The sequence below is a fragment of the Hemitrygon akajei genome, chromosome 5 (assembly GCF_048418815.1).
Source record: "Hemitrygon akajei chromosome 5, sHemAka1.3, whole genome shotgun sequence".
NCBI classification, from domain to species: domain Eukaryota; kingdom Metazoa; phylum Chordata; class Chondrichthyes; order Myliobatiformes; family Dasyatidae; genus Hemitrygon; species Hemitrygon akajei.
Window position 1 is genome coordinate 62,208,346 of NC_133128.1, and position 19,131 is coordinate 62,227,476.

Sequence of the window (19,131 nt, forward strand, 5' to 3'; positions counted from 1 at the left end):
CGCGCTGATTATATTTATATCATTTGATTCCGCATCGCCTTCTCTGCAGGACACGCAAACGTAACTCATCTGAGATAGCTCATTGTCAACCAAGCTCACATTAAATGCGGCTTGGGGTGTTTGGGGGTGGGGGTGGGGGGTGTTAGGTTGGTGACTAATTGGGTAATGCAGGAGATGGCAATGGCGCTTTATGGCAAAAATTATTAACTATGAACGTGTAGTGAGTACTGTATCCTGGGAGTTTATTGAGTCAGACTGCGAATGTTAACAGCAGTTTATGAGACAGAAGGTGAAGAGGTGATAGGTGGTGGCCCATGTTGGAATTTTAAAGAGCTTCGGAGCGAATTATCTGAGGGGTCTAACGAAGCCCACCCGGTTAATGAAAAATCAACCTAAGGCTGTGCCAGTACGTAAGACAAATTTCGCTCAGCTTTAAAAGAATGTGCTATAAGTTTTATATAATTCAGTCCCAGTTCAGGGATTACTTTTCATAAACTATAAACTTGTGTTCTGTTACACGGCTGAACTCGAAACTGGGTCAAAAGGTCATTGTGGTGCTGTTGAATTTCTCCTGATTCATTATACTTTTAACATCTAAATTAACAAGAAGACGTTTTAATTGTGTTCCAGTGTTTTGCTTAATGGTATTTAAAATTGGCTTCTTAAATTGGCTAGCACTTGCACACATACAAGTCTGATTTGTGAATGAATGAAAGGAGGCTGAATCTTGTTAGCGAGAACCGGTGTACGACTGCACCGGCAGGCACGTCGTGCGCAGTGGATCCGTCAGAAATATAATGTCACTGCATCAGTTCTGCACCATAAACAAAACCGAGTCGTGATTAGGCGCTCATTCCAGTTCTGGTATTTTGCAGGTGACACGGAACTGGTTAATAGTGAGTGTGTTTGTGGAAGATAAGATGCTCTGTACCTTTGGAAAAATACGCAATCGTTTAGAATAAGCGTTTTCTTCAATTAGCTTGTTAGGCATAACATTTTATTTCAGAGTGTCTCCACTCTTCTAGCCCATAGCAAGAAATTACAACAGTACACGTAATATAGCCACTTGTTTTTATAAGGTTTTCGAAACCTCTATAGTTAATAAGTTAAATAAAATGTTTGTCCATAAATAATTATTCTACGAACCTAATGCATCCACAACACTGTAATAAGATCTGCCCGGTAATTCTAGAGAATAAACTTTCACAACACACCGAGTGCATTTTTCCGTTTTTTAAAAAAAAATGTACAATTATTTTCCTTGGAAATTCTGAAGAGCGACCATTATGTACAGAAATCAATCACAGTCTAGTGACCTAAGCAGTCCACTCGGATTGGCAGTAGTTTTGTGTCCCTTTGGTTTAGAAGCAAACCGCTGGTTGGCTACACTGACGTATAGAGTTTAAAAAAATCCAGGCGTAGCCAGCGCGTTTCTGCACGTGTAATAGAATGGATCCGCCGCAGAAAGTCAAACTCGTTTCAGTGAGAAACAGCATTCTTTTATAACGGCCCCAACAAGATTGGAATCAGGAAATCTAGCAACTGTCAATCTACATGCGCGTGTTCGGAATACATTTCTCCCTTTTTAAAAAATTTGACCTGATTAGATCCGCTCCGACAGTATTAAAGCAAGTTTGAGTGATCGGATCAGGCATACTGTTAATAAGACTCCACAACTTCCTTCTCCCTCTTTCAGAGATATACGAATGATAGGAACATCACAAATCTATATTATGAGGAGAATGTCAGTGTTTTGATTTTAAATGTGGCCAGTTGATAAGATGAAAGAGATATTGACTCTACGAACATGCACAGTCTGGTAACTCAATCCACGCGAACAAGTGGTCCAGTTTCTGAATTTGGTCTTGTTCAACAAACAACTTGTGTGGAGCTCCTGGGTGCGAGTTCAGCACACTTCTTTGCCAGTGGAAGGTGCGGGGAGGATGTTGAGTTGTGTGAGTTGGGCGGCATGCTCCTTAGCTTTGAGTCTGAGTGCTGCGATACTGGACGCTCGTCTGTCTGCGGCCGCTACCGCGGGGTCTGAGAGGGCGCCGGCTTGTACTCCCCCTTCAACACCCGCGGCCGACTGTCTCAGCAGAGCAGGGGCAGAGGCTCCCGTCAGCGGGCTTACTGTCGAGAAGAGCCTGCAACAGACAAGGAGTTTCGACATTATAAAATGGGAAATCGTTTTAAATGAAATATCATTAACTAATTTAGTAATTGGTGGGTTGCAATTCGAATATGGCGGGGGGGGGGGGGGGGTTACCCTAGATAATGAGGCGTGTAGCACAGGACTCACATTTAACCAGCCTTGCACACTACAGGTCTGACTATATAAATGTATTACAATGTAAGGGAAAGTGTCACCTACACATGTGAAAAATAAATTGCTTGGGGGTTAATTCTATCTCCTAAGTTTTGTAAGTTGTCCTCATTCATCAATCACAATTAAACAACAGGAACATATAGTCGAATTATTTGCGTCATCACTATTTCAAAATAAACATTTTTTCTGTAAGATAATAACTTTGATGGGACCCACATTGTACAGTGGATGTCACTGCCGCTCCGGTAATATAGTAGTGTGGTCGATTATACCTTTCGGCACTTCGCATCTTTCAGCGAGTGTTCTGAAACGCTCTACCTCTTGTATTTCCGTTCTGTCACAACTTCAGACCACACACTACAGTTTAATTGAGCCCCTCAACAACTCTCCAACAACTATGACCTGAAGCGTTGGCATTATCCGGGGAATAACGCATTGCAAAATTAGACTGCATTCTGCCTACATTAATATACTGATGTTGATTTCTCGAATTTGGGCGTGTGGAATCATCCACTTTGTGCTTGACCATTGCAAAAGCATACCAACCGATTCATTCTCCCCGCTGGATAGCCGGTATTCGCGAAACCAGTTGCATATTGTGCATGCGCGACTAAAATTGTCACCTTAACGGAAATACTAATTATTTCATATCTCATATATGAATTATTTACTGAAGCTGGCTAAGCTACTTTAGTTAAAGCCTTAAATTTAAAAAAAAACAAGATATGGGATAGTTTCTATAATTTGAACAATTTTTCACCGTCCCTTATCTTTGCGTACTTTGCACTTGTGACAATGCATTAGTCGGCATGCTTAAACATTTGAAATTCCATCATTGAGGTGGCTGATGAAGTTGGATGTCAAGGACAGAATGTGTGTACTCGCGTGCTGTGACCGTATCCCTGCTCCTTCCCCCCCGCCCCCTCCCCCAACCATCAACTCTAAACCGGTGGAGCCATGGGATCACCTTGCCTCCATGCATGGTTGTTTTCTAAATTAAACTTAGGTTGTTTCCAGTCATCCTATCCAGTGAGAGATGCTGTACTCGACTCTGAACCATTACCAAACTCAGCCAAGTCCATGCTACTGCTGATAATGGACACGATTGAATGATGAATTAGGGGAATCTACAGGAACTGGACTGCCACAATGGAACGGGATTGGCCTCAGTGTGTCTGTACAGCTGTATCTCAACATGGCGATCCGCCCGGAATTCCTTTTCGCCGTGGGGTGGGGGGGATCAGTAAATCTCGGCTTTCGCCCTTGAATGCTTTGGATTTAGATTAACGAGGATTGGGAACAAGAGGAGAAGAAACACATGTCCTCCGATTTAGTCGAATGGAATCTCGTCACTTGGTTTGGAAGTGCTTTAATAAGATGATGGGTTCCACACTTGGCAGGTCCTTGACTGATCAAAAGTAAGATCTTAAATAGTGCAGCAGAGCTGTCACGCAGCTGTACAAGAGAGTAAAATGTGTTGGCGAAATCGTATCCGAGAGATGTTCATAGGAACTAACAAAGTAAGCGTTACATGTGTACTTTAAATAAAAAAAAACACCCTAACACTTTGTTATAACATCACTTCACTATCCAGCTAAAATGTATCCCATATAAGTCGCAGAAGATTAGCGAGTTTTCAGATGGTACAGACAACAACGTGGTTCCACACAGAAGTTCAAGCATATATAGCACAAATTTCGGACAGCCGCGATTATAATAAGCCTTGACACGTTGAATAGGCATAGTTGGGATGGGTGAGTTTATTTCACTCGCCCTCCTTTCTGTCGTGGCCAGTACCGTCCAACATCTCTGCCACACCTCGCCAGCTCATCGATACAAGCCATTCTTCATCTTAAGTTTCTACAAGCGGACAACGAATAAATATTTCAATTTTTTTCCTTCATTTGCCGAACATAACTTAAGTGAATAACTCACTGAAACTTCTGCCAAGGCAGAGGAATAATCCCATGAGATAGTTAGTTATGCTGTATAAAAACACTTACGGAATCAACTCTATGAGAATACTCTAACTTCTTCGATGAAAGAAATGTTTGCTTAAAGCAACATTTGTTATGATACCGAACATTTTGTTCACCTTCTACTCTTACTGCAACCTAACGCGTGAATTGGAGAATCACACTGGTTTGGAATACAAGTCTGTCCCTATTTTTAATACATTAAACACAAAATGAAACGAGTTCAGCTACCCCCCCCCCCCACCCCCGTGAAAACGGAGTTCTGCCACTCCCTACTACAGGATTTTACAAATCCTCAGCTCCTCGCTGAAGCCCTGGGCCTGCAGATGTTTCACTGAATACAATTAGTCATCGCGCGGTCTGGAAATGTTTAATCCGGATTTAGAAAACCGGTTTTACACGGATAAGGGCGATACATGGATTACTCAAAAGTTTTTTGTGTGATTTCTAACACAATGTTAACACCTCCGTTGACGAAGCCGCCACTGGGCGATTATTTTGAGATTTCTGGTCTCGTTCTGAACTCCGCTGTCCATTATATTTGTACGCACGATTTTGAGAAGTGTTTGCCTGTTGCCAAAGGTGTCCTATTCCGTGCGAGCCATTCATCGCAGCTCGCTAACACCTACTCCTCTACAGGTAAGGAACTGAGGCTATTTTATATTTTTAAAAAACTGTTCACCTGCTATGACTCATTCTGTGGGCCTGGCTTTTCCCGTTTGCTGTGATTCTAGATCGCTGTTTCACAATTTAGTTTCCCCTCCCCCTCTCCAGACCCCAATCCACCCCCCCCCCACCCCCGGCGCTGAGGAATTGAATCCTGCCCTCAGACACTACGCCTGAGTTGAAGTTGCTGCTGCCTGCTAATGGGCAAATGGGGAGGGTCTCTACTCTTCTGCTCCAAGCTCTTACCTGCCGAAATGCGGGGTGATGAAAGGATGCCTGAACATGGCTGCTCCCAGGAAGGTGCCAAGGCCGAGCGGAGCTCCGCTCGGCGAGAGAGCCGCCGAGCCCGGTGGAGGCGGGAGCCCAGGGAAGGCGGCCGCTGCGGCTGCTGCTGCTGCGGCGGCTGACCAGGCGGACTCGAGGCTTGGGTGGTGTCCGAAGGGACCGCCATCCAGGTAAGGTCCCAGCGGATGGCCCGCTCCTAGCGGGCTGGGGAACGGCAAGCCTCCGGGATGGTTCTGGGCTCCAGCTTTTTCTCGCTTTCGCCATTTGGCTCTGCGGTTCTGAAACCACACCTGAAAAAAAAACCAGGAAAAAACTCTTCTGTGTAGAGGAACTTCGTAAATATTGCAGGGAAACAAAAAAAAACATACTTCGATATCCCACAATACTAGAATTAAATCATGACAATAAAACGGATATATAAAATTGTCATTGCAATAGTTGTATTTATATAGCGGCGTTAAAACATCAGGTCTCAGTGTTAAGGAATTATTGGAAACATAACACCATACAGGTAATGTGAATTAGCTACAAATCTCACGCCACACAGAAATAATACACACTGTCTGAATCAGGCATCAAACCAACCCACTTGTAAATTGTTTCCGCTTTTTAAAAGCATCCAAATTCAACATACACCATGAATAAACACACCAAAAATGCAATTAAATTGTGAATTAAAACGATGTAATTACATACTCTATCCCTGTTTCAGTAATTCACGATATTAATATTGGTGTTGACGCATATTAACTGTAAGCGATTGCATCTGCAAAAAAATTGCGTAATCGCTGCTAAATTGTCCTTAATTAATTTTGATAAATAAACTTTAACATATGGGAAAGATGAAAACTGTATGTAGTAATGCATTTATACGAGAAGATTTCTCAAGTTTTATTGAGTGTAAACCGGCTTTTGAAAATAAAGTGGGGCGGGGGGCGGGGAGGGAAGATTATTTAACTTTCCCACGACTGCCTGAGCGGAAAATAATCATTCCTGGCTGCCTGTCACGTTGGGTATTTGACAATAGAACAATGTGTCAACAAAACGAGGGAGAATCTCATCATTAGCCCCTCTAATGCAAGAAGCTGTTGTGTAGTAAATGAGCCATATGGAATTTATTAGGTCTTATCAGCGCTCGATTGTAACTGTAAAGTGATTTACTCGGCCTTCACCTCCTAACATATGTTTTATGTTTCTCGTGTTCGCAATAAGGCATCAACCCTAATGTTTATCGTCGCTTTGGTTATGAGACTTCGAGAGAAAATGCACCACGGGTCCTATCAACTTTAAAGGCACTTCACTGGTGCACTGGCACTCTTGATCACTGAAAGCCAAGGAAATCATATCGTCTGTTTTAATGCTCTCGGTTGCCGTGGCGCGAAGGCATTCCCATTATTCATATCTGTGCTGGAGTAGCATCTGTAGAAAGTACACCGTGTCCGCCAACTTCCACAATCACGCATAAATGGGTATGTCAAATGAAATTAAGGACCAACAATTTTACATGACAACAGTTAAATAAATAAATAAATGGGACTCTGATAGAGGGATTGGTCTAATTATACACAGACATAGTGGTTGCAACTTACTTGCACCCGAGCTTCCGTTAAGTCGAGCCGCATCGCCAGTTCCTCCCTAGACAAAAAGAGAAAGAAGTGAAAACGCACTTTGGGCGTTCTAGTGTCCCGCGCTACCTTTTCAGACAATGTACACTCAACTTGCGGAACTACAGCAGGCAGAACCTGATGCCATTGACAGGCGCTCTTCAATCTTTCCAGACTACTTGGGCCATTAAAAAAAAAGCGGTCGCTAAAAAAAGTATGCAAGCATCGAGAAAATTAAGCGGCTCGTGCCTGATATTATCAAAATATAGGATTCAATTCAGAATCAGTATTTGGCCACCATTTAATTCAGGAAAATGCCCAATTCCATGCAAAAACAAGTTTGAATTCTGCACGGTCCACTGCCATATCAAATTACTGAAAGTAGTGAAGATTTAATTAACACATGGTTGATCCTAATTTTTAGCCTTTCCCTTCACGAACATACCCAATAACAACTCGCTATACCCTCATGTCGTAAAATTAAACCTGTACAGTAGCCTGAAGTGGCCTCAAAGCAATCCGATCACCATCCGGTTTACTCTCGGACACGAGCGTAGTGAAATTGAGTGTCATCAGGATTTGTCAGATTTCTCAAGTCCACATTGACTTGCAAAAAATAAACTCAATAATTTCACCTTTTATAATTTCTCCAAGTTATCACGATGAAGGCACGCTGCCTTGGCATCTACAGGATGAAGTGAACCCTTAAACAGGCACGTGGAGTACTATATTGCGAGCACCGGTGTTAAACTGGGCGCTCACTATTTGGATAAAGGGGGCACTGCCGGCTGTAGCACCGGGGATTGCTTGCTGCATGCCCCGGTTGTTGGTGCATTTGATTTTTATGGATCTATTTGTTCATCAATGAGTTTGAATCCAGTGGGAAACAATTAGAGACCGGGGACTATGCCAGCTACCTTCAGCCTGGATGCGTTATATCGGAGTTTGTGTGCTGTGTACAGATACCTGGTAAAGACATCAGGGTAGTGTGTTTTCTGAAAAGCCCGCTCTAGTTCTTCCAGCTGATAGCTGGTGAATGTAGTCCTATACCGCCGCTGTTTTCTTTTTAACATGCCTTCTTCAGAGTCACTGCCGGCTGATAAACACAAGCTGTCCTCGCTATCCTTCACATCCACGTCCGTCTGAGCTTCCTCCACCAGCTTCGGGGACAAGTCATTTTCAACCGCGTCCTCTTTCGCATCCCCCTCTAACGATTTGTCGGCCGGCTCCACCAGTTCTAAGCCTGGGGACCCGGGCAGTTTGGGTACACCCTCTCCCTGCGCTTTGGCCAAACTGAAGTTTTCTTTGTAGGATTTACTTCGGCTGATGCTGACTTGCGGAGCCTGGCTGATTTTCAGATCGGCGATGCGGAATGCTTCGGAGGACCGCTCTCTTTCTAATTTCTCGTTCCCAATGTCATTAAATCCTCGGGAGTCCAGGATTTTCCCTCCGTGGCCGTACAATCTTCGGAATTTAGGAGGGAGATGGAGCTCTGTGTCAAACGACATATTTTCCTTGGGTGATCCTAGATGTAAACAAGAAGAAGAATTCATAAATTTGTTAAATCACGGCCACTTCCTCTCACCAAGCTACTATTAATTAGTCACACTTTACTTCTATCCCGGAAGTTCCACAATTTTGTCGATATTATCTAGCCGCCGCTCTAACCCAGTTGCACTGTGTTGGAATACACCGCCGGCGCTCGATTTGTCTGGCTGGCGAAGTCATAAATAAGAGTGAAATTTTGGCAGACTCTTTCGCCAGCTTTTGGCAAGCGCCCCGTTGTAATGAAGATTGAGAATCTGGAGATAGCAACTAGTTAACGTGTAAAATAAATGCAAATTGCCCTCACTCCCACAGTGTGTTGTAATTAATAAGGGAAGCAAGATTCTCAGACCCGGCCAGGCCGCAAGAACCGGGACCTCTTCGTGTCGGCAGCACAGGAGTTTAAAAAAAATCCGTCTCTTTCCCCATGACAAGAGATTCGTCTTAGAAAGGTCCCCCTTTAAATAAATACGCAGTTTATTTTCTTTGGGAGAGTCAGTTTTGTTTTTCAAATAAGTTTGGCACACGAAGGCCATGCAAACTCTGCACAGAGCCGAATCACTCTGCGACGGGAATTCGATCAGAGCAATTCTGTTTCAGAGAACCACTAATGCCTGCACGTTGTGTGCCATGTATTCTCATTCTCAGCGGTTTATTTTATATGTGTCGATTTCATTGTGCGTATAGGATGGGAATTCGAAATGCCCGCGGTCTCCCCGTGGACATACAAGAGAAACACTAATCGACTAACTTATCACCTCGCAAGACACAAAATGTAAACGATTCCCCCCCCCCCCGAACCATTGAATAATATCACTTACATTTAAAATCAAACAATTACAATAAAAAAGAAAATCAGTTTTAAACGTCGCATGCAAATTCCAACTCATCGATGTTTAGCTGTCAGTGACAATTAAAAGGCGTGAAAGTCAGAAAAGGGGCTTCGGTAATCTTCGTTAACACGAACGGCGGAATTCGATATTGGTATGTTTATCGACAGAATACTTTGTAAGAAACCAATCGCATACACGCCATTATTTTCAAATACATCAATAACTTTAAACAGATGTCCGCGGTTTATATAATAAAATGCTGTGCCTGATAAAGTAATTTAATAGCCAACATTTCCTGTAACAGTTATTCCTGAACTGAACTGGCGCTTGGACTACTGCAGAACCACACAGCGTTAAGATATTATTTTACTGTACATGCCCAACAAAAGAAGTGCAAATACAGCGAAGTTGGAGCGTCAATACTTCCACCTCTTGGGCAGAAATATGCCTTTTTGAAGCTGAAAAGTGCAGTCTGGATAGGCAGTCCCGTGATCGATTGAAGTAACCCACCCCTCCCCCTGCTGAAGTCACCTTACCTTCACTCGCTGGGTCCGGGTCATTTCTGGCTGTGAGAAGCGGCAATGCCTGCGCTCCAATACACCTAATCTTACAGGGGCTTCTCCTGCCCAGAATACTGTCAATGCAGTAAGAAGAAAGCAAAGTTGGGGATTTACTTTTGCACTCGGGTCTCTCGCAGATCTCCTCCTTGTACTGGGTTGTCATGGTTCGAGCCTGGCTTCTGGGCTGCCGCAGGCTGCGAATCTCCCACATGTACAGCGATCGCTCTTGATCTGATCGAGGTACTAATGTCATTTGTATTGGGCTGTAATTGCTTTCCTCTCGATTCTCCAATGCACGTGCTGAATCCCCTGTGATTGGCTCACGGAGGTCTGGGGAGACTTTTTTTTTCACTTTCCTCCAACTCGAAGTTTGGGCAAGGAGGAAAGCCGGATCTGGAGTGTACAGGATTGAACCTCGTTGAAAAGGCCGACTTTCTCTGGTTGAGTTGCTGAGAGCGGCTGGTGAGCGGCTACGTTTCACATGCACTGTATTAACTTTTCCGTGTTTGCTATTTACAAATTACAACACAAGCGCATGTGCTAATTTTCGAACGTTGTCCAAAAATCGATTAATTCATTCCGTAAAGTAATATTTTCAGAATCCGACTTTAAATCCAACTGTTAATGAAGGTTAACTATAGTAAACGTTATTTGATGTAATGCTTAATTATTCTGTTCATCTCTCCCCTTTCCTTTGTTTTCAGAAAGCAAATTCCATAGAAGTCCTCGGAGGTTTATGGAACTTAATTTTGGGAAACAATTTCAACTCACTATGTATGTAAACCCGGCATGTCAAGGATTCCGTAACAGGACTTCGTAACTACCCCATGTTCACCCATCAAATTAAAGGATAGATTAACTTGTAATGTGATATATTAAACGTTCGTGTTCGTAGCTAAATGTGTTTTCCAATAATACCGATAGCCGTGATTTATTTAGATAGGGACCTCGTCAATGAACACGAACGTCTACAAACGGGAATGTGATTCAGATTTATAGTTCTACGTTGAGGTTATTCCAACAAATTCGTAAACCGATTTTATAACATAAGAAATGATTTGCTGAAACGAACCAGGCAAATTGCTGAAAACAACAGTACTATTAGGTGAAAAAATTAATCCAGTTATCTGCACTTATTCCCAGAAAATGTCCCGTGCATATGGCGTATTGCAGATGTTTCTCAACGGTGTATTTAATGCTCTAATAACACTTCACGACTAAAAAAGGCGCATTGCGTGACTTCCTGGGGGGAAGCCTGAAACGTTTTTTTTGTTTTTCTATCGCTGATCTAAATGTAATTACTTAGCGGAAACAACTAGATCATCCCCATATCAACATTATAGCCCCAAACGGCACGCGTTCACCACATCGACTACAGATGGGGTTGTCAATTTCGGAGAATGAAAGGCAGCCAGTTTTCCAAAATTAGATCAAACAATATTTTCGCTTGCAAATAAAATATCCAGATAAAGAACTAGAATTTATGCCACAAGTTTGGCTAGTTGGTGTTTGAGATCAGCGTACCATACACGGGAGAAAGGGATGGGAAATGAAGCATTAATCATTCAGAGCTTGTCTGTGAATATGTATCTGTCTCTCTCTCTCTCTCTCTCTCTCTTTTTCTATTCCCCCCACACACTGTAAAACGACAGCGGGCGGAAGAAAGCCTGTCAAATTTAGTAAATATTTAACCCTGGTGTAGAATGTGTTCTCTTGAACATATATACAATTGCAACGGCGAGCCAGCTAAAGCTCGGAATGAAAATGACATTGCAAAGGTAAGCACTTGTAACCGTTGGTGATAGTTCTTGTGCTGTATATAAAAGACACTGAGACTCATAAATGCCATGGATCCGGAAATATAGCTACCTTATAACGCTTTGTGTAATCTTATTCTGCTCCAAAGTCTGGTGATTAGAAATGCAAAATAATCTGCGTTCCACGACAGGGCTGCAGAATTGCTGTTTTGTTCGATCTGTAAATGAAAGGTAGGCTTGTGCATTCCGTGCAGGTTATAAGCAAGAACAGCTCTCACCATAAGTGCAAGATGGCTTTGGTGTGGAAACAAAATTGTTCCTTATGTTTGACGTGGGAGGATAATCAGGAAACTGAAATCAAACAGGAACCCCTTTCGCCATCTCTGATAACGCCAAGTATCACCACAGCGCCTGGTTTCGGCAGCTCGGCAATGCCTCCTGTAACAAACAGATTAATCGGGTTCACATTCGTTTACTTACAAGGCTAAAGGGGTTTGAATGTGCATATTTGCCCGGGAACGAAGTGGGAATATGGTGGAGGATTTGTGCGTCTCGATGAGCTCTGATTGCTCCTTTCTCTACGAATGAAATTGACGCAATGACATCTCCGCGATTAAAAGTGCCAGCTATATTAATGCAAAGTGCATTATTAACACTCATAATTAACTCCTCGCTTCTAATCGAATGTGTCCGTCTTACCCAACACAAACACAGACTAATGACGCTGGAAACAACCGATGCCGAATGCTTGATTTTATGCCATTCTGAAAATATTTTGTTCAGAAAGAACTAAATTCCTTCAAGTGTAGGCGCCAGGAACATATGTTGGGCTGATAAACGTTGTGTTGGAACATTTGGCTCGCTTTTCTTTGCCACTAAGACTCGGCGGCGGTACAGATATATCACAAATTAGCCACATTTGATCCACAGTAAGAGGAAATAGCCCCCCCCCCCCGCTAATAACTTAAATCTGATTTTATTAACCTCCAATTGCCACATCACCAAAAATAAAGTCATACCTACGCAGGTCTCCAATACTTATTTTCTTCTCGGTCTATATAGAAGTAAGTTAAACCGCAGAACAGTCCAATGCAAACCGCAGAACAATTATTTTAAAAAAAGGTACGACTGGGGTGTAACTCGTCACTGCGAGGTAAATGACACTATAAAATAAGGGAACATTGACTTGTTTTTTTCACAACGGAGCCAGTGGAGATTGATACTGAGCTTTATTCGAATTTGCTAGGAATTAAACATGCTATTATTACCTACAGGGCGATCAGACACGCGGTGACCGCGAACACTCCAATTTATACAGAAATAGTTTTTTGGGAGTATACGAGCGGGTGAATTTCCCACCCAGTTTGGGAGTTTACGTGCCGATATCCTTACAACCGTTTGCAAGAACACGTTAGAGAACTTAACTTAGCCCCGTTTCACTTTAACGCCATTCGATAACATTTTTGACGTTGAACCAACTGATGTTTTTATAAGTTTTATTTAGCAAAACAAAACCATCCTACACAGCGATTAACGGCCTAACGCACAAACAGAGGTCGCAATAAAATCGGATCATATATGCGTTTATTTGTAAATGGATTTGTTTTTAAAATTTATTACTTTTTCAATCAAACTAAAAGTTGGGTTATTAAAGGCGCTTTGCATGGTTTGGTGTGATATTTACGAGCGCCCTCTGTGCCAGGTGCCAGGACCGGTATACCATTGATTTAACTCATTTGTCATCAGCCTTCCCATTTGAAATATTCCCCCCAACTTCCGAGTAACCCCGTTCAACAACTCCTTTTAAAACGTACAACCGTTCTTTTGGTAAACATCATGAAAGCTCGGGTCTATTGACGACGAGCAAGAGGTGCAGCCAATATTTCTTGCACTTTGCCATTTAACACTGGCGGTTCTCTCGACAGTTAACTCCATGTTCTAGGGCTGTGATTTTCTTTGACTTTAATTATGATTGGGCTTCGGTGAATTCTAATGGGCGCCTTTTGAAGTTGACTCTTGTTCTTGTGATACGAGTTCAAGCGTCAAAAAGACAATATGAGTCCATTCGCATGATTTTCAACCGCCAACCAAACCCTTTAAATCGCACGAGTGGCAACCCAGAACTCAACGCCATGGCTGCACGAAATTCCGCACTCCATTTCAAACCCAATGCGATAACCCCGCAATTAAACTCTAACCAGTCAAAGGTAATTTGCGTTAGAGTGGTTACATTACTGTTTATTACACAGGATTATTTAACTCCCACAGACACAACTAAAACTGCCTTTAAACATTGAACAGAGTATTGGGATGAGCTCACTGGGAAAACACCAGGGAAACGGATTCAGACAGGGACCGAGGATCCTCGCTCATAAAATGGAAAGAAGACTTAAAGTTGCAAAACTAACTAATCGCAGATTAACTTACCAAATAAATCTACACATTTAAAACAAGGGGGTTGTTATTCAGCATCGGATCATCTGTGCTAACAACCACTGTTCTTTTCCACCTGTCCATATCAGATTGCTGTGTTATTCATGAGGTAAAGAAGTAAATTTTTAACTATAATAAAAAAAAACACCAGAAATATGTTGTCAGTTCTGAAGCACGTTTTTAATTTAGTTAGCTGCTGGAAATACCAAGAAACGGTTCTAGTCAGCGGGATCGCCTGCATGTGGTTCTGGAAGAGGAACAATGTTTTTCATCGCTTGCGAAGATGCTGCAGGAAAAGTAAAGCAAAGGATTTGAGGAAGTCGGAATCAGAAGATTACCAGTGAGATGGCTCCATCTGGTGGCCGGATCATTGGTGAACAATTGTGTGATTCTAAGCTATTTTTGCTATTTATTTTAGAATCAGACCCATCTACTCTTGTTCTTATTTAATTAACAGAATGATCCAAACAGGAAAGACCTGGAGCCTCTATTGTAGGTTTCCATGGTGCCTTGTTCCATGTTCTGTGCAACTTTTTTTGGAAAGTTTACAAGGATGTTGCTGGGTCTAGATGTCCTAAGTTATAAGGAAAGATCAGATAGGTTAGAACTTTATTCCTCAGAACACAGAAGATTGAAAGGAAATTTGATAGAGGTATACTACATTATGAGGGGTAAATGCAAGCAGGCTTTTTCCACTGAGGTTGGGTGGGTCAGGGGTGATGACTGAAATGTAAAAAGTTCAAGGGGAACCTGAGGGGAAACTTTTTCACTCAGAGGGTTGTGAGAGTGTGGAACGAGCTGCCAGCACAAGTGGTGCACGCAAGCTTGATGTCAAGGTTTATGTGAAGTTTGGATAGGTACATGGATGGTAGTGGTATGGAGGGTTCTGGTCCCAGTTTAGGTCAATGGGAGTAGGCAGTTTAAATGGTTTCGGCATGGACTGGATGAACCACAGGGCCTGTTTATTTGCTTTACTTCTCTATGACTCTAATTGTTTCTTTTGTACTGGAAGAGAGAGAGGAAGAGAGTGAGAGAGAGGGAGAGGGAGCGTCAGTGGTGAGAGAAACAGAATTAATGACCACGATCAGATAAAATGGAATGGACAATGGAGGAGGAGAAATAGAGTAATCAACAGTGTCAAAGGTCAAGAGGCATAAGGAGAAATAGCTTAGCATGGCCACAGTCAGACAGGATGCCTTTTGTGGCTTTGAAAAATGTTTAGGCAGCTTGCTGAAGAAAGTGTTTGTTGAGCTGGGATGTTAGTTTGTAAGCATAGAAAGATTAAGGGTGTGCTTGTATGGTGGGAGTGATGATAGTGAATTTGCTGTTGGGGCTGTTGAGGGCTTGGAGAGATGGAATCTTTAAGTACATCAAACAGATCGTAGACAAGAAGAGAGTTTGGGTGAAGTTTGGTGGGAGAGAATGCAAGGAATTGAAGTAGGTGAATCTCACAGACAAGAATGAGGTTAGGGAGGGTATGAAGGGAGGTAGGAATAAATGATGCAAAAGGTAGGGATGAAATTAGACCAAGTTTGGCCTAAGTCGGTCAGAGGAAGAGGCCATGATGCCTGAATCTCAGTGATAAAATTATTATGATTTTCTCAAATCAATTGTTTACATCAGATTAAATGGGGCATAGAAAAATTATTTAATGGGACAGTTTTATGTAGGAAAGGGTAGCCAGGGCTTATCTCAGCACCTAAGGCAAATCTTTGCTGTAGAAACCCTACCAATGTTCCCGTGAGTAGAACTTGCTGTATAAGAGCTATCTACCACTAGGCAGCGGAGCAACCTGGAGTTACCAGGAGTAATGGATCTTCACTTAAGTTCACAATAATAAGGTCATGAATAGAGGCACATATGTGACATCTACATTTATTTTTAAATTAGGCAAACATTAGAAACCAGAAAAGAAGAATAATATGAAGCAAAGGAGAGCAATAGGAACTAAGAACACAAATCTATAGAAAACATTATAGCTGGTTGATAAGCTGATTGAGAATGCATATGGCATTCTTGCCTCTATTGTCCAAGGTGGACAATACAGTGGCAGGAATGTCCTGCTGGAACTTTGTAAGTGTGTTGAGCACAAACAAGGCGCATAGAGAGAGGACATGATTGTATAAGAGTGAGTGCAGAGATTTGCAAAGATGCTGACAGGGATGGAGAGATGGTTGGGCTGTGTTTATTTCCTAATGAACAGAAAAAGCTGAGAGGATATTTAATTGAAGGATTGAAATCATGAAGGTCCTAGTCAGGGTGAAGAAAAACAATGTATCTTCCTTAGCGGAGAAGCTTATAACAAGGGAACATAGATTTAAAGCAAAGACAAAAAGATCTGTAAGTTTTTTCAGGGGCAGAAGTCTGGAATTCACTCCCTGAAGAGGCAGAGGGAGGAGAAACTTTCATTACAATTAAAATGCAATTGAATGAACACATGATGTGCTATGAGGCTAAAGATTAAGAGGTAGAAATTGGGATTCTTCTGTGCTATAAATTCTAACACAATATCATTCTATTTTCAAGATTTCTTACTCTATCCTCACGTGAGACTGTAGAAACTGGCTGACAGTCTTCTGTAATAGCTCACATGGACCTAGGATTTGTCTGATACAAATTCATTTCGCATTGGATACTTATTGCTGGATGAAAAGAGCAATTTCAGGATCTGATGTACTATAATTTGCGATATTCTTTGTTGTATTGCCCAGACCCCTTGAAGGACCATTTGCAAATATAATCGTGAAGCAAAACAACATAGAAATGGATAAACCTTAACTTGGAGTCATGGAAGCTAATCCAAACGGTAATTCTTCATAACGCTCGATTCCAAACATAATGGCATCTTGCAGGTATGAATGCTGTGTACATCGTGAGTGATTGAAATTCAGAATGAACATCGTGAGTGGAAGTGTTAGGGCTTTCCAGCACTGATTACTGGTTATAGTGCAGCTATTATGACTTCTGTGATATCAGTTAATTTCAGCATCTCTTAGTTCACTGCCTGCCATTATAATAGAAAATATCATTTACATGGCAAACTGTAATTGACAATTTCTGGCAGACATATTTGAGGCTCTTGATAGCTGACAGTGAGTGAGTTCAAATGTAACTGAATTGAGCAGAAAAGAGTTTATCTTCTTACACAAAGTATGTTTTCATACAGAATAAATATGCCTGGAAGAATCTGTTTTATTTTCTCTGTCATGCTTGCTACATCTGCAGCTCATGTGAAAATGGCTCACTCATTTGTGCTCTTCTACCTTCCTTTGAAGTCTTGTAACTTAGGGCACACTCTTCTGACTAAGGGGAACTAACAGCCTTTTTAAAGAACAAAACTTTCCTGCTGTTTGAAATTTAGCTGGAATATTACTGATTATTTCTCCTTTTCTGCTCTGGAGACATAACTTGAGATTTGTTTTGCTTGTTGTGAGTAACAAGATTGCCCTCTTCTGGATAATATGAAGATTGGTAAGAATACCTTTGCTCCCAGTGCTTCATTCTGATATGAATTCACACTGATGAAAATATGTTCATAGTAATTGTAAAAAAAGGGTGCAAGGATGGAAAGATCTGGGGGTAGGGAACGTAGAACATACAGTAGGGCAGGGCAGCACAGGGGCACTCTTTCGCTCACAAAGTTCGTACTGACAATAATGCCAATTTAGTCCCATCTGATTGCTCATGGTCTTATATCCCTCCATTCCCCACCTGCTTATGTGCCGGCCTGAAAACTCATTAAATGTTGTTTCAAAACCTCTCCCGGCAGCATGTTCCAGTCACCTATCGCTCTCTGTGTAAAAACCTGCCTCACAAATCTCCTTCAAACTTATCCCCTCTCACCTTAAAGCTTTGCCCCCTACATTTCACGGCATGTGCTAACAGATGACTGAACCCAGATCTGGAGGAAAGGCAGGCTCCCATGTAGAGAGAGAAACAAGAGTTTCCCAGGAAACCTCGATGACCTTGAACGTAGACTAGAGAAGCTCCGAACGTGGACTCGAGGGCCTCGGAAAGTAATGTCAAGAAACTTGGAACATAGTCTTGCAGCAAGCACCGAGAATAGAAGGCATCCTCAACACCAGCTGACCAATGTCCAAGCTGCTGTTGAAACTCCACTGGGTCTATCGACCATGAGGTCCTACTGTCACGGTGTGCGCTGACAGACAACTGAAGCCAGGTACCAAGGAACAGCAGACTCCCATATAGAGACAGAAACAAGAGTTCTTTCATAGGAATCTCTATAGAACATTGGTGGCTCGGCCGCAAGACACTGCGGGATGAATAATTTTTTGAAACACACGGATGCCTCGATAAGTGCTAATTGGGAGTCCACTTTAAATAATCACAGTACAGAGAAAATCTGTGCCAGTCATAGGAAACTTGACAAGATTAAACAGAAAGCGCAAGGACTTAACAACTCCAGATCAGACAGCATTTAACAAATACGGGTGCACATGACTCATGTATTTGACATTTCCCCTGTGGCTGGGAAAAAGGAAGACTATTGACCCTATTTATGCCTCTCATAATTTTATGAACTTCTAGCAGGTGTCCCCTCAGCCTCCAACACTCCAGAGAATACAATCCAAGTTTGTCCAGCCTCTCCTTATAGTGCTATGTGCATAAATCATTGAGTGTTGCAGAACAGTTTGTGACTGTGCTTAAAAAACTTATGGGAGCTCGAACCAGAAGCCAAGAGTGAAAAAGAGGCAGGAAGTCACAATGAACTTTTCAAAAACACTGGATTAATCCCAGCTGGAGTTTGGATACGACACATCATGAAAGATGCAAGGACATTGAAGATGGTGCAGAAGATATTTATGAGAATGATTCCAGGGATGGAGAGTATTAGTTCTGTGGAGAGACTGGAGTTATTCTGTCTGGAGCAGAGAATGTTGAAAGGAAATCTAAAAAGGGTATTCAAAATCCTAACATACTGTTTAAGGGTATTTAAATTCTCATTGGCAGAAGGGTCAAGAACCAGGACACAGAGAATAAAAGTGATTGGCAGAAGAATCACAAATAATATGAATAAAATCTTGGCTCATTTAGAAAATGCTCGATCACAAACGACAGCATGGTAGTGTCATGTTTAGAGTATTGACATCACAGTGACAACAATCTGGGCTCGATTCCCACCGCT

The 19,131-nt window shown here is 42.2% G+C and overlaps 1 protein-coding gene across 2 annotated transcripts; it reads right to left on the minus strand.

The window, feature by feature from the left end:
- Positions 1-999: 999 nt before the first annotated feature.
- Positions 1,000-10,048, minus strand: arxa (aristaless related homeobox a). Of its 2 annotated transcripts, none has more exons than XM_073044572.1 (5): positions 9,772-10,048; positions 7,824-8,382; positions 6,843-6,888; positions 5,215-5,543; positions 1,000-2,144 (listed from the first exon to the last, which is right to left on the minus strand). In XM_073044572.1, the coding sequence occupies exons 1-5, from the start codon at positions 10,046-10,048 to the stop codon at positions 1,907-1,909; spliced, it is 1,449 nt and encodes a 482-aa protein (XP_072900673.1). In that variant the 3' UTR covers positions 1,000-1,906. The 2 variants fall into 2 exon arrangements, with proteins under 2 accessions (XP_072900673.1, XP_072900674.1); XM_073044573.1 differs by lacking the exon at positions 1,000-2,144 and adding an exon at positions 2,866-4,186 and having other exon boundaries at positions 9,772-10,030.
- Positions 10,049-19,131: the final 9,083 nt, after the last annotated feature.

Bases quoted from the DNA above. Each gene is read 5' to 3' on its own strand.
- arxa (XM_073044572.1), bottom strand. From the start codon at position 10,048: ATGACATTAGTACCTCGATCAGATCAAGAGCGATCGCTGTACATGTGG. The intron at 6,889-7,823 runs GTATCTGTACAC...CTTTTTGTCTAG, and splicing joins TACCCTGATGTCTTTACCAG to GGAGGAACTGGCGATGCGGC. The intron at 2,145-5,214 runs GTAAGAGCTTGG...TGTCTGTTGCAG, and splicing joins ATCACCCCGCATTTCGGCAG to GCTCTTCTCGACAGTAAGCC.